This window comes from Lipophrys pholis (genome assembly GCF_963383615.2).
Source record: "Lipophrys pholis genome assembly, chromosome: 7".
NCBI lineage: Eukaryota > Metazoa > Chordata > Actinopteri > Blenniiformes > Blenniidae > Lipophrys > Lipophrys pholis.
The window spans coordinates 972,103-986,243 of NC_137638.1; the positions used below are offsets into that span (position 1 = coordinate 972,103).

The 14,141-nt window shown below is 48.2% G+C and overlaps 1 protein-coding gene across 29 annotated transcripts; it reads right to left on the reverse strand.

The window, feature by feature from the left end:
- Positions 1-5,770: 5,770 nt before the first annotated feature.
- Positions 5,771-13,918, reverse strand: stambpb (STAM binding protein b). 29 transcript variants are annotated; one of them, XM_080468192.1, is made up of 12 exons: positions 13,757-13,918; positions 12,688-12,760; positions 12,384-12,579; positions 10,370-10,594; positions 10,182-10,257; positions 10,004-10,099; positions 9,066-9,438; positions 8,798-8,922; positions 7,985-8,122; positions 6,947-7,059; positions 6,777-6,876; positions 5,771-6,004 (listed from the first exon to the last, which is right to left on the reverse strand). In XM_080468192.1, the coding sequence occupies exons 4-12, from the start codon at positions 10,570-10,572 to the stop codon at positions 5,948-5,950; spliced, it is 1,281 nt and encodes a 426-aa protein (XP_080324318.1). In that variant the 5' UTR covers positions 10,573-10,594; positions 12,384-12,579; positions 12,688-12,760; positions 13,757-13,918; the 3' UTR covers positions 5,771-5,947. The 29 variants fall into 29 exon arrangements, with proteins under 29 accessions (XP_080324318.1, XP_080324322.1, XP_080324316.1 ...); XM_080468196.1 differs by having other exon boundaries at positions 12,415-12,548; positions 12,688-12,909; positions 13,757-13,901; XM_080468190.1 differs by having other exon boundaries at positions 12,384-12,534; positions 13,757-13,898.
- Positions 13,919-14,141: the final 223 nt, after the last annotated feature.

Genomic DNA, 14,141 nt, shown 5'->3' on the forward strand with positions numbered 1-14,141 from the left:
TGTGGTAGTGTCTGTAGGAGTGTCTGTAGTAGTGTCTGTAGGAGCGTCTGTAGGAGCGTCTGTAGGAGCGTCTGTAGGAGCGTCTGTGGTAGTGTCTGTAGGAGCGTCTGTAGTAGTGTCTGTAGGAGCGTCTGTGGTAGCGTCTGTAGTAGCGTCTGTAGGAGCGTCTGTAGCAGTGTCTGTAGGAGCGTCTGTGGTAGCGTCTGTAGTAGTGTCTGTAGGAGCGTCTGTAGTAGTGTCTGTAGGAGCGTCTGTGGTAGCGTCTGTAGGAGCGTCTGTAGGAGTGTCTGTAGGAGCGTCTGTGGGAGTGTCTGTAGTAGTGTCTGTAGTAGTGTCTGTAGGAGTGTCTGTAGTAGTGTCTGTAGGAGTGTCTGTAGTAGCGTCTGTAGTAGTGTCTGTAGGAGCGTCTGTAGGAGCGTCTGTAGTAGTGTCTGTAGGAGCGTCTGTAGGAGCGTCTGTGGGAGTGTCTGTAGTAGTGTCTGTAGTAGTGTCTGTGGTAGTGTCTGTAGGAGCGTCTGTGGTAGCGTCTGTAGGAGTGTCTGTAGTAGTGTCTGTAGTAGTGTCTGTAGGAGTGTCTGTAGGAGCGTCTGTGGTAGCGTCTGTAGGAGCGTCTGTAGTAGTGTCTGTAGTAGTGTCTGTAGGAGCGTCTGTGGTAGTGTCTGTAGTAGTGTCTGTAGGAGCGTCTGTGGTAGTGTCTGTAGTAGTGTCTGTAGTAGTGTCTGTAGTAGTGTCTGTAGGAGCGTCTGTAGTAGTGTCTGTAGGAGCGTCTGTGGTAGCGTCTGTAGGAGCGTCTGTAGGAGTGTCTGTAGTAGCGTCTGTAGGAGTGTCTGTAGTAGTGTCTGTAGTAGTGTCTGTAGGAGCGTCTGTGGTAGCGTCTGTAGGAGCGTCTGTAGGAGTGTCTGTAGTAGCGTCTGTAGTAGTGTCTGTAGTAGTGTCTGTAGTAGTGTCTGTAGGAGCGTCTGTAGTAGTGTCTGTAGTAGTGTCTGTAGGAGCGTCTGTGGTAGCGTCTGTAGTAGTGTCTGTAGTAGTGTCTGTAGGAGCGTCTGTAGGAGTGTCTGTAGTAGTGTCTGTAGGAGCGTCTGTAGGAGCGTCTCCAGAGGCACTGTGAGCTTCTGGAGCAGCAGAACTTGAGGGGAAAGAGCGACGCTCCATGTTGCGGTGCTGCGTTCAGGTCCTGCGGGTCCAGATGTGTAAACCTCCAAAACACTGAGAACCGCAGAGGAAGAAACACGTCCCAACACGCCTGCAGCGCTTCTGATCATCTGATCTTCTGATCATCTGATCTTCTGATCTTCTGATCTTCTGATCATCTGATCATCTGATCATCTGATCTTCTGATCATCTGATCATCTGATCATCTGATCTTCTGATCATCTGATCATCTGATCATTGTTTACAGTGGAAACACGTCGTTTTGGGTTTCTGCTTCAGAAATGCTCAAAAGTCCTTTGTTTTAAAAAACATGTGCACCTTAAGTTCAACGATCTCATAATGTTCAAATCTGCTTCATCTTTGGTTTTTCCTTTAAATATTAGAGCCGAGAACTCTCACAGGTTCATATGGGAAAAGCAAATCAAATAAACACGGACGATTAAAAGACAATCTAAAGCTTTAAAAACATGAATGGACCGTTTGTCATCTTAGGTTGATTTAAAAAGAATCTTTTCACCTTCTTAATTCCATCTACTTGATGAATGTGACTTCTAAAATAGTTCCAAACTATAATGTGATAAATGAAGATGTGATTGAAATAAACCATCTATTTCCAGAAAACACTGGTGTCTGTTAAAGCAACAAAATCAGCCTAATATCACTTTAAAAACACATTAATGCAGTTTGTTTAAGATGGGAGTGGTCAAATTACCTTTTTTTCAGTTGATAACCAATTTAAACTTAACAGTATTGCAGTATTATTTTTAGGTCCTTAAAGCATTGACTGTCTGTGAACTTTAAACTTTAAACAATCTGCCACGTGCTGCTCTTTTCAATTCTGTGAAATCAGAGCAACAATAACAATCGTCTTTGATCCGACGGTCTGGGAGAGTCCGTGAACGCAGCAGCAGCATAGCTACACAACCTGTTCTACAAATAGCGTCCAATCAGCGCGCAGACAGGATTCTGTGTCACCATTCAGCGTCCCGGGTGGGCGGGGACAAGCGGCCACAGGCCAATCAGCTGGACGCCAGTCTGTTGACAAGCGCGGCCGCGTGGCCGACGCTTGTTTTTGGCTGCGCGCGCCCCCGGCGAAGCACTGCTGACCTCGTGTGCGCATGCGCGGCTGCATTGCGAACACGTGCTCAGGCATAGCAGGTAAACAAACGGTCCTAAATCCTCAGCTGTGGTTTTATCTCCTTTATTTACGTTTCAAATCAATTTCACCGGTAGATTTGCCTGAATACAAACTTTTGTTTTCAGTTTTTTTCTTTTTGATGTATAATATTTTATTTTGTAGGAACGCCATTAAATCCGGTAAATGCAGCATAACGGTTTCAGATGAACACATTAAAAATCAGTAAATTAAATTATGTATTATTCAGAATAAGGACAGAGAATTTCCCAAAACTGAAATTACTCATACATGATGTTGAAAATCAAGTTTTTTTTTGTGTTATAGTTGATGAGAGAAAACCTCATCTATTGATTTATCAGAAGAGAATCTGATTCGGTGGTACGAGTGAAACAGAAAATGAAGTGTTTGTGAGCAGCTCCTCCTCTGAAACAAGAAGTCCTCCCATCAGAGGCGCCAGTTGATCTCTTGACCTTTGGATTTTCTCTTGTGTTGCTTCCAGTTGTTCTTCCCTCCTTGTTGATTCTTCTTCTCGAGTGTCTCAGCTGCACAGAGAGCAGAGGAACGCTGAGGAGAACCTGCACAGGAAGGTTCTGTGGTGGGATTCAGGTTTTGAGGTCCAACGTCATGGTCCAGGTTGACGTCACTCTGCTGTGTGGCTCGTCCAATGAGGGAGTTTGTCCTCCAGACAACCACACCTTCACTTCAGACCGCTGATTCATCCTGTCATTTTAAATCCACCATCATGAGCTGCTTCAGCTTCTTTACATGATCCCGTTCTGGACTTTGAACAGTTTTTAATTAACATTAACAAGCCTTTTTTCCTTTTCATATTCCTTAACAACAGCGCCATCTTGTGGCGGACCGAAGGACTTCGGTCCAATATTGGTTCATCTTTCCTGAAATTAGATTTGATCAAACTGTTTTTTGTTAACTTTGTTTTTTAATCTCTTCAGATGAAATGGTTAAAACTGTTGAAAACATGTAGGTTCAATATGCTGAAATAGTTAATCTGCAATCAGAAGAAAAAAAAGGAAAATAAAATTTGTAAAATGGCTCGAAACTATAACTAGAATCTTTTCTGAGATTTTTCCTTTTTCTCATGTGTTTGAATGAGAGGAGGGAGGCGGGGGGAGGTGGGGGGGGCGGGGGAGGCGGCGGGGGAGGCGGGGGGAGGCGGGGGGAGGCGGCGGGATTGGGCCTTCGGAACTTTGCCGTTTAATAAAATGACTTTTTGACTCGACGAGTCAAAAAGTTGAACTGAATCGTCGAGCAGGAGCGACTCTGTCGTTTGATAGTGTGTTGGAGCCGATACCATGTCCTCCCTCAGAGCAGATCGCTTTGTGTGAAGGCCTTCTGTGGGAGAAAACCTTTTTCTTTGAAAGGCCAATTGCAGACTTCCTGTTGGATTTAGGTCGGAGGTGTCGGCACGAGAGTTTTAGGTTTTGATGAGACGAACAATTGAGTTTTGGTTTCGTCTCTCTGCGACGTTCCTACGGGCCCTGGTGGCCGTTTTAGGGTTCCTAGGTGGCGCTAGAGAGCACATTTTGGCACTCTGGGGGTTAATTTTTATATTGCCTTATATTTTACACCAGTCTTGATGAGCGTGCCAAATTTGGTGAGCATGTGAGCGTGTGTAGGGGGTCACATGGAGGCTCGATGAGGCGGAGGAATAATAAGAGGAAACAGGGCAGACGGAGCAGGGTCCTGCCCTCCAGGCCAGCTGACGGAGGCTCACTTCATAAACTACACCTGTTTTCTTACAACCTCCACCCAGAACACCGTCGTATTCCCAAACATCAACGCTCTATGAAACTTCGGATTCTAAAATGAGGAAGAATCACTTGATGTCTTCCCTCTGAGGCCGTTTGTAGTTTATAGAACTGCTTCCCTGTTTCTTCCTTCTTCTTCACCTTTATATTATTATAGGAACGTTTATTGACGGTGACTTCATTTATTCTTTCTCTCCTGCAGTTTTGTTTCTTCTTGCATTTCTCTTTTATACTTCCTATTTTGTGAAAAGAAGAAAAAGAAAGTCGTTAAAAGAAGCGGAGGCCACAGAGCAGCGTCAGACCACTTTATTTATCTTGGTTTGACTGGAAGGTTCTGCTGATCGGATCCAACAACAGAGGGAAGGAACCCAGATCAGGTGGTTAGTGGCAGGAGGAAGAGGAGGAGGAGGGGAGGGGAGGAGGAAGAGGAAGAGAGGAGGAAGGGAGGAGGAAGAGGAAGGGAGAAGGAGGGGAGGAGGAAGAGGAGGAGGAAGGGAGGGGAGGAGGAAGAGGAAGGGAGAAGGAGGGGAGGGGAGGAGAGGAGGAAGAGGAGGGGGAAGAGGAAGGGAGAAGGAGGGGAGGAGAGGAGGAAGAGGAAGAGAGGAGGAAGAAGGAGGGGAGGAGGAAGAGGAAGGGAGGAGAGGAGGAAGAGAGGAGGAAGGGGAGGAGGAAGAGGAAGAGGAAGGGAGAAGGAGGAAGAAGAGGAGGAGGAGGGAGGAGGAAGAGGAAGGGAGGAGGAAGAGGAAGGGAGGAGAGGAGGAAGAGAGGAGGAAGGGGAGGAGGAAGAGGAGGAGGGGAGGAGGAAGAGGAAGGGAGGAGGAAGAGGAAGGGAGAAGGAGGGGAGGAGGAAGAGGAGGAGGAAGGGAGGAGAGGAGGAAGAGAGGAGGAAGAGGAGGAGCAGGTGGGCACACTGGAGCCCCGTTCACGCGACCATTTCAAGTTCAAACGCAAAACTTCTGTTGCATTCTGGGTATCTGTTTCCACGACAACGGAGCTCGACGCCACTGGAAACACGGTAGCCGAGTGGTTAGCGTGTCTGCGAAGGTCGTGCGTTCGATCCCTGGCCTTTCCACTGCGCCATGTCCTTGAGCAAGGCACTTTTCCCGACTTTGCTGTACGGCAGAACCTGCAATGGGCCAGTGTCGCCTCCAGGGGGAGTTATAAGCACTGAGCACTATGGAAACCGGAGATAAACACCAGCCCAATAAACCCTTGTGTCTTAGTTTTTAGTTTCCACGACAACGGCGCTTGAAGCCATTGAAAATACAACTTTCTGAAAATGTTCCAACTGCGTCTCCGTGGAAACGTGTTTCTGAAATGCTGCTTCACGACAGTAAACAGCCGTTTCAGCGTTTTCTTCTGTTTCCGTGCAAACGTGAAACTTAAAACAAAAACGAAGCGTGACGACTTGGAAAGTTGCCGTGGAAACGGGGCCTCGTGGACGGACGCGCACACGACAGTACCGCAGAGCTCCTGTGGTTCTACACGGGAATCGAACCGAGAACTCGAGAGGGAAGAACGCAGCGCGGCGAGCCGCTCAGCTACCTGAGTCACACACACACACACACACACACACACACACACACACACACACACACACACACACACACACACACACACACACACACACACACACACACACACACACACACACACACACACACACACACACACACACACACACACACTTCTGTTTTCTTTTGTTTATTTTGGTAAGAGGAAAAATAAACAAACAAACAAAGGATGTTTTGGTCTTTGAGTCCATAGAAACGTTAAACTGGAGGAAATAAAAAGCTGCGCGACGTCTTTCAGTGAAACACCGGCGCTCTGATCAAACAGTCTGTGAGTGTTCTGGTGAGGAAGAGGAGGGAGAGGAGGAAGAGGAGAATCACCGCAGGTCCATCATGGACACCGAGTCGTCTGTGATGGTCACGTGACCTGCGTGCTGCGACACAAACACACAGGAAGTAAACAGAGGCACAAGGGCTACGTCACCGTGTGTGTGTGTGTGTGTGTGTGTGTGTGTGTGTGTGTGTGTGTGGTCATAGACATGTGGGCTCAGTTTGACTTCATCTGGTGGTGTCGGTGCGCCCCCTACTGGCAGCTGAATTCCAATCACATATTAAAAAATAATTCTTTTGTTTTTAAAAAACACCAAACAAAGCAGAGAGGAAGTGATCTTATTTAAACAATATAGTCCAACTCAACAGAACAGCAGGAAGAAGATAAACAATAATGGAAATAGTAGAGCTAAGACAATATTTTTAAACACAGAGAGATTAAGTTAAAAACCAAAATCTAGATTAATAAAAGTAGATTGAGTGAAGAAAGAATAAAAATAAAAACCAGAACCTGTAGTTTGTCTCCTGTCATGAGTAAAGAGCGACTCCATCACATCTTTAGTTCAACACGTCTGGAGGAGGTCAGATGTATTTAATCCCACCTCTTCATCCAGATTATTACTTCATCTGATCTTTTAGCTCCTTTGTCTCGTCTTTTCTTTCACTTGCAGGTTATTTTGCATTAATTCATTATTTTTCATTGTTAATCATTAAAATGTTCAGATGATGTTTGTGTCTGCTGGACTTTAACTCCAACATGGAATACATTGTTATATTTAGATATCAGTGATTCAATGAGAAGGCAGTAGTACTGCATGCAGTATCATTCCTCCTCCTCTTGTAGATATTCTCCAGTAACAGTTCCGTTTGACTCACCGTGAAGAGAGGCGGGTCTTTGCTGTGTGGATGGAACCCTTTCTGTTTACACGAGGAGATCTCGTACGTCCCTCGATCCGTCAGCCTGAAGTACCCGATCCTGACAAACGGGGACAGGCAGTCAGCGGGGGAGGGGGAACCGTGACGGGGCGGCGAGGTCTGGGACTCACTCGTTGAATTTGGGCGAGCAGACGATGGCGATGGCTTCAGGCAGCATGATCTGGTAGGAGCAGTGAGTGTGCAGGTCGACGCTGGACAGGAAGGCCGTCTGGGTCGGGTGAGTCTGGAGACGGACACAAGGTGATCTGGACGGCGTCCTCGACACAGAACCGTCCGGACGGCGTCGTCTGACGGAATCTCGATGCAGGATTTCTTTCGTTGATGCTGCGTTCTTATAATTAGGCCTCATGTCTGCTTTCACTGCTGCTTTATGACCTCTCAGTGAAACAGTGCGACCCCCAGTGGATGAAGTAGGAACAACAGGTGATCGCCTTCGCCAAAGAAAGTTGGGGCGAAGGTTGTTTTTAGCCACAAGTATTCACTTATCGGTTTGTATGGATGGACGGATGGACTTTAACTCTTAAATTATATGAAGTTTTCAGAAATGATTTCTCATCATCCAAGGATCAATATTTTACATTTTCAGAGCGATTGGGTCAAAGGTCAAGGTCACAAAAAGGTCAAAAACGGATTTTCCTCATAGCGTGGTCAGTTTTAAATCCATTGATGTCAAACCAACATCCATGCTCCGTTTTTATTCCCTGTCCTCTGATTTGCCACCTGATGCAGTGATGTCATTACCCCGGTGAGCAGTTGTTGGGGTCAAAGGTCAGGAGGGGAAAGTGCATAATGTCAATCAAGCGACCAGGACAGATGATGGATCAAATAATCTTGTATTCTTTTGGTTTCCATGGCGAAGAATGTGGCGATGGCGAATCTCTGCGCTCTACCGAGTGTAGCTCTAGTTTTATTTTAAAACTCTACTTGTCTTTATTTGCATTGTTTGTGACGCCAGACATAAACCCTCATGCAGACTGGTTGTCAACCTGTTTCCACGGCAACAATCCCGAGTGAAAACACAAAACTTTTCTGGAACTAAAGATGCAAAAACACAAACGGAGCCTCAGTGAAGTGGCGGCTGCTCGTCGCCTGTTGCTCTTTGAAGAAGAAGAAGACGACGACAGTCGGACGGCGGACGGCGGACTCACGTGTATCCAGCCCAGCGTGATGAGGTCGTACTGGTCCTGGATGAGGAAGAGTTCCTCCTCGTTCTCCGTGTCGCAGTAGTCCGGCCCGCCGCTCTGCTTCGGTACGATGACGTGGGTCACGGTGAAGGCGTTCCTGGTCTGGGAAGAAGACAGAGTCACTCCCAACGTGGGAATAGTCCCGAAAGGAGAACCGACAACCATCAACCAGGAAAGAAACTAGAACACAAACGCTGGTTCTGCAGGATTCTTCCTGTTCTGTTCCACCGTCCTGCTGAGCCCATTGGGTTGTTTTGGTAACTAGTCTTAACTTAGAAAGTTTCTGAACTGCGTCACGTTCACACGTTCACACACCAGTGAGGCTGCCGCCACGCGCGGCGCCGTCTCTCCAATGGGAGCGATCAGGGGTTCAGCGTCTTGCTCAAGAACACTCGACAGGTGGAGATGGGAATCGAACTTGCAACATACCAATTGGGAGACCAACCTAGCCATGCCGCCAGTGCCACATGAATGAAACTGAAGCTGCGGGGATCTAATTTTGCTAAATCAATTTTTACCACAAGGTGGTGTTGTGAGTCACTCTGGCATGTCGGCTGACTTCAGAACAAAGGTCAAAGGTCAAAGGTCAAAGGTCAAAACGTTAAATGTTAAAGAAACAGCGCAGCTACCAATTGTGTTAAATCTGCTCAATGAAACATTTTCCTGGATCTTCTCCGTTTGGTTTCCAGAGGTTGTTCCGTTCTGACGGGCCGGCCCGGTTCCTCCCGGTTCCTCCCGGTTCCTCCCGGTTCCTCCCGGTTCCTCCCGGTATCTTACCAGCTTGCCACACAGGATGCCGCAGGTCTCCACGGCGCGGCTGGTGTTGGCCTCGGCCAGCCTCAGGAAGCTGCGGCACAGCTCGGCGGGGACGGCGAGCTGTCGCAGGGCGTCCACCATGGTCGCTGTGGAGGAGGGAGCAGAGGTTGGATTCTCGTCAGGTTCTGAAGCAAGGCATTGAGCAGAAGTTGGTCAGAGGGGAAAGAAATCCGCTGGAGAGAAAGATGGCCGCCGTGGCTTGAATCAGCCTGAGGAGAAACCAACTCACTGTTGTTCCCGGGGCTGACCAGCGAGCCGGGCTTCAGCGAGCGGTCGAAGCTGGGCGGTCCGCCACCGTCACCACCGCCGGGGGGGAGGTTGTTGCTGGCGGACGGGTCCCCCGGGCTCTGGGGGGAGATGAGCGGCGGGCCATGGATGCCCGGGATGAGGGGCGTGTCCGGGGTGGGGGCGGATGGTGTGGCGAACTCCAGCAGCACCTGCTGGCGCTCCTTCTCCAGCTCCTGGCGGCGGATCATCTCCTCGAAGGCGCTGAACTGCTCCTGCTCCCGCTGCCGCCGCTGCATCTCCGCCACGCGCTCCCGCTCCACGTCCAACGCTCGCTGCTTTGACTGCTCCCGTGCCAACGCCTCGTCCTCCACCTTCTGAAAGGTGCACGACACGCCCGGCGTTAGCCCGGCCTGGACGGGCACTTCCTGTTTACCGAGGCTCCGTTTACACTCCAACGGTTTCAACCGAGAACTCGCCGTTTTATTTCAGAAAAGGTTTTCACGCTTACATGGCAAAGTTCTGAAAACAACGTCCGTTTCCACGGCAACACTAGAAACAGTGAAAATGATGTAGTTTTCATGTCGGGCCACTGGGTGGTGCACTGGGAGAACAGAACTTAGTGGACAGACCAAGTTAGATTGTTATTACGGTGACTGTCAAAATAAAACCACCAAGTTGGATTGTTATTACGGTGACTGTCAAAATAAAACCACCAAGTTGGATTGTTATTACGGTGACTGTCAAAATAAAACTACCAAGTTGGATTGTTATTACGGTGACTGTCAAAATAAAACCACCAAGTTGGATCGTTATTACGGTGACTGTCAAAATAAAACCACCAAGTTGGATTGTTATTACGGTGACTGTCAAAATAAAACCACCAAGTCCTAGGAGAAACCTGTGATTCATGAAGAGAAAAAGTAAAAGAGTTGCTTTTACCTTTTTGACCAGGTACTGATCATGTTCCTGTTCAAATCTTCTCAGAAGAGCTTTCTTTAGAACCTCTGCTTGTGGAAATGCGACGTCCTTCAGTTTCTGTCGACGATCCAGAGAGGAGGAGATGTTAGAGTCCGTGTTTCACGAAGATCGCACAAAGATAAGAACAGTGGGTGAGCACCTTCAGTGTGTCCTTCTTCTCGGGGATATTCGCCGTCTTGTAATCCCGATGTTTGGGAAGTTTTTCTATAAAGAGCCTGAAAGAAAAAGAAGAAAGGTTTTACTAACAGAGGAGCTGGAAACGCTAAACTTTGGTAGCACTTTGGTGTCTGTTTCCGTGACGACGGTGCCCGTGCATGGCGTGCTTACGTGATGTATTTATTGTAGAGGACGAAGGCGTGCTCGATGTTCCCCTCTTCCGTGTAGACGTGAGCCATGCGGATCATCTCCATGCCGGAGCGGAAGTACCGGCGCGGGGGAACGTCTTCGTTCACCTCCACCGAGCTGCCCTTCTTGGTCAGAGCGCGGACTCGCTCCTCCGGCTGCAGGCTGACGTCGGTGTGGTCCGCCATGGCGGCGGCTGGACCTGGTAGACTGGAGCACAAGGCTGCAGGTTCAACATGGCCGCTCTGGAATCCTGCACACTCGCTCACCGACATTCCCAGAAGAACTAAACTAGAGGAGACGGCGCACGGCTTCTCGAGGCTGCTTCACTTTTCACTTTTCACTTTTTCAGTCCAGTGATTAAATGTGTTTAAATATTTAGGAGACGCAACGACACGCTTTTTTTAAAGGACAAGCAAGTACAAATAGTACTGACACTTTTCCACTACGTGTGGAGGTACCAGGTATTAAGAAGTAGTGGTACCACGTACTTTTCTAGTACCACGTACTTTTCTAGTACCTGCTACCAGGTATGTCCCTGGTTCCTCCTCCCGGTTCCCAGAGAGCTGAGGCCAGGAGACGACGTGACGTCAGCAGACGTCAGCTGCTGATTGGCCGATGCGTCACGACACAGACGAGTCAGAGAGCGTCTCGTTCAGCCGCCATTTTTAAACCCGATCAGAACCAGAGAGACGCTCAGAAACCAACCAGTGGAGCAGCTGAGATGTTTCTTCGTCTGGGGGCGACCAGAGGATTCAGGAGGTTCTCCCAGCCACGACACCACCGGTGTTTCGGATTAACTGGTTCCCCTGTTAACTGGTGACCTTCTTCCTCTAGGTCTCCTTTTCACAGCAGATGTTAAAAACCCGACCAGAACCGGCAGCTGTCCTGGAGAACGTCGTTTAACCACATCTCCATTAAAGTTTAAAGTATCGTAGCGTTTGTTTCTCTTATTTTAAAATCAGCTGCGGCGAAAGGCTGCTGGCAGAAGTCACCAGTTAACTGGGGCACCAATGAAACCAAAGCACCGGAGAGTGAAGCATCATCGTAACAATCCACATTCTGTAATATCATTATTAAATATATTCTATTTAATTTGTTATTTGAGCTCATATCAAATGGATGTTTCCTCCGCATCATATCGGGGTGATCGCCTGTGAACGACGGGAAAAGCAGTGATGACTCCGCCCACGTCGTGGAGGAACTGTATTGTAATGGAAAACGACAGAGGCTGAGTCGAGTAAGTCGAGTAGGAACTAGTGGAAAAGCACCATATCTTTTAGCTACTTACTAATGTAAAGTACTTATTACATTACATAAAGCCTAATTCATACTCCATTCACAAACAATAGGTGAAGGCGAGGAGTCACTGTGAACAACCTCCAAACAGCTTCTGTGTCGACGCCACGTCACTTCCAACCATGGAGGACCCTGACGGTAAACATTAGAGACGATGGAGGACCTGAGGGGAATATTGTGGACGGCTCGGCGGGATGAGGGGATGTTACTCTGCCGTGGTTTGTTCCGTCTCACAACGTGCGCGGCGTATTTCGGAGTCATGTTAACTATGAGTCCGGCAGGGTGAAGTCTTTCCCCACGGGTGAAGCTTTAGCCTAAGAAAAGCTGAATTGTGCAGGATTACATTTTTCTTCTGTGGAAACTGATGGAAAGGAGAAAGAACATGTTGCTACGCTGTTTGTTTATATGCAAGTTATCTGTTTCTGAAAAGCAGGAGAAGCTGGAGGAGCAGGAGGAGCTGGAGGAGCTGGAGGAGCAGGAGGAGCTGGAGGAGCTGGAGGAGCAGGAGGAGCAGGAGGAGCAGGAGGAGCTGGAGGAGCTGGAGGAGCAGGAGGAGCTGGAGGAGCAGGAGGAGCAGGAGGAGCAGGAGGAGCTGGAGGAGCAGGAGGAGCAGGAGGAGCTGGAGGAGCGTCTCCATAACAAGGCCTCTTTCAGAGAAAATATGCAGATTGTTCTACTGACGTACAAAGATCGACTCAACTACACCCTCAGTGCTGCCAAGCTCAGCTCACAGGAAGTCTCCTCCTCTGAGTCTGGTCCTGCAGGAAGTCTCCTCCTCTGAGTCTGGTCCTGCAGGAAGTCTCCTCCTCTGAGTCTGGTCCTGCAGGAAGTCTCCTCCTCTGAGTCTGGTCCTGCAGGAAGTCTCCTCCTCTGAGTCTGGTCCTGCAGGAAGTCTCCTTATTTCAGTGATTCCATTCAAAAAGGGAAACTTGATTAATTCCACACATGATGATTATGTGATGTATTTTAACCAGTTATTGTTTTAAATCTCGATGACGACTTACAACAAACTAAATTCCACAGAAACTCGTCGTGTCAAAGCGCAGCAGTTGGTCGTGCAGCTGAGAAGGCGTGGCACTGATAAAAGGAGCCGGGCGGTGGTGCCACCACGTTTGCTTTATCAATTATTACTGCAGTGTCATTCAGGAGTCTTTGTTTTATAGCTGCAGTTTGACTTCAGTCCAACAAGACGACCAGATAGTGAATATTCATGGTGGCGACTTCAACTAAAGAGGAAATTCAGCAGGAATCATAAAAACGTGTGTAAGTGAGCAGGTCGGTTGGTAGAAAGGTTGGTAAGTCTCTCAGTTAGTTGGTAGTCTGGTAGACTGGTAGTCTGGTAGTCTGGTAGTTTGGTAGACTGGTAGTCTGGTAGTCTACCCCTCAGTCTCATTCTGCAGAATTTCAGTGATTCAATTCAAGAAGGGAAACGTGATTCATTCTGCTCAGGCTGGTGAATTCAAGGCTTTTATTGTTTTAAATCTGGTCGGTTGGTAAGTCCACAGATAGATCGATAAGTTAGTTACCACACAGGTAGTTTAGCTCCAGAATCATCTGATCATTATGAAAACAACCACAGAGGAGCAAGTAGTGAACCAGACCAGTAGTGAATCGGACCAGGAGTGAATCAAGTAGTGAATCAGACCAGGAGTGAACCGGAGAAGTAGTGAATCAGACCAGGAGTGAATCAGACCAGGAGTGAACAGGAGAAGTAGTGAATCAGACCAGGAGTGAACCAGACCAGGAGTGAACAGGAGAAGTAGTGAATCAGACCAGGAGTGAATCAGACCAGGAGTGAATCAGACCAGTAGTAAACCTGACTAAAGCCAGATTCCGGGCCTTTTCTCAGCTACAGTACTCAGATTACTTCGTTAATCCAACACACCTGACACGCACTCCTCCAGTCACACAAGTGAGTCCACTCACACGCACGCAGCTCGCGCGTGCGCATCATATATCTAAACTAAACGTCTCTGTTGACGTTAGCCGCCGTGCTAACTGAGCTAACAGTCAACTGGCCGCGCAGCGGCGTTACCAAACCCTCCAGGGCGGCTCCCGGGCGGCCACACTCACCCGATAGAGCCGTATAAGGGAAGCGGCGGGACCGCTACATCCAACTGGGTAGAAAAACTCCACAAAAATGACAAAAGAAGCCAAGGAGATGACAGCCAAGCGAGCTGCTCCTGCGACTGAACACTTCCGCAATCAACGTCTCTCTGCCGCGTCATCACGCATGCGCAGCGGCGCTCCGCTCTGATCTGGTTTTACGAGTTTTTCATTTATTATATTTCATTCATCTCTTTAAATGAGCTAAAGTACATTTATTTGTAGTTTAAAACATGGAAATACACTAACTGCAGCGTAGGAGGAGGCGAAATCATCTAAAGTTTAAAGTAAATAATAATGAAGAAAGAGCCGATAATGAACCATTAGAATTACTGAGGTGATTATCTTCATT

Bases quoted from the DNA above. Each gene is read 5' to 3' on its own strand.
- stambpb (XM_080468197.1), bottom strand. From the start codon at position 13,637: ATGATGCGCACGCGCGAGCTGCGTGCGTGTGAGTGGACTCACTTGTGT. The intron at 10,258-10,369 runs GTAAGCACGCCA...TTTTTCTTTCAG, and splicing joins CTCTACAATAAATACATCAC to GCTCTTTATAGAAAAACTTC. The intron at 9,439-10,003 runs GTAAAAGCAACT...TGCACCTTTCAG, and splicing joins ATCAGTACCTGGTCAAAAAG to AAGGTGGAGGACGAGGCGTT.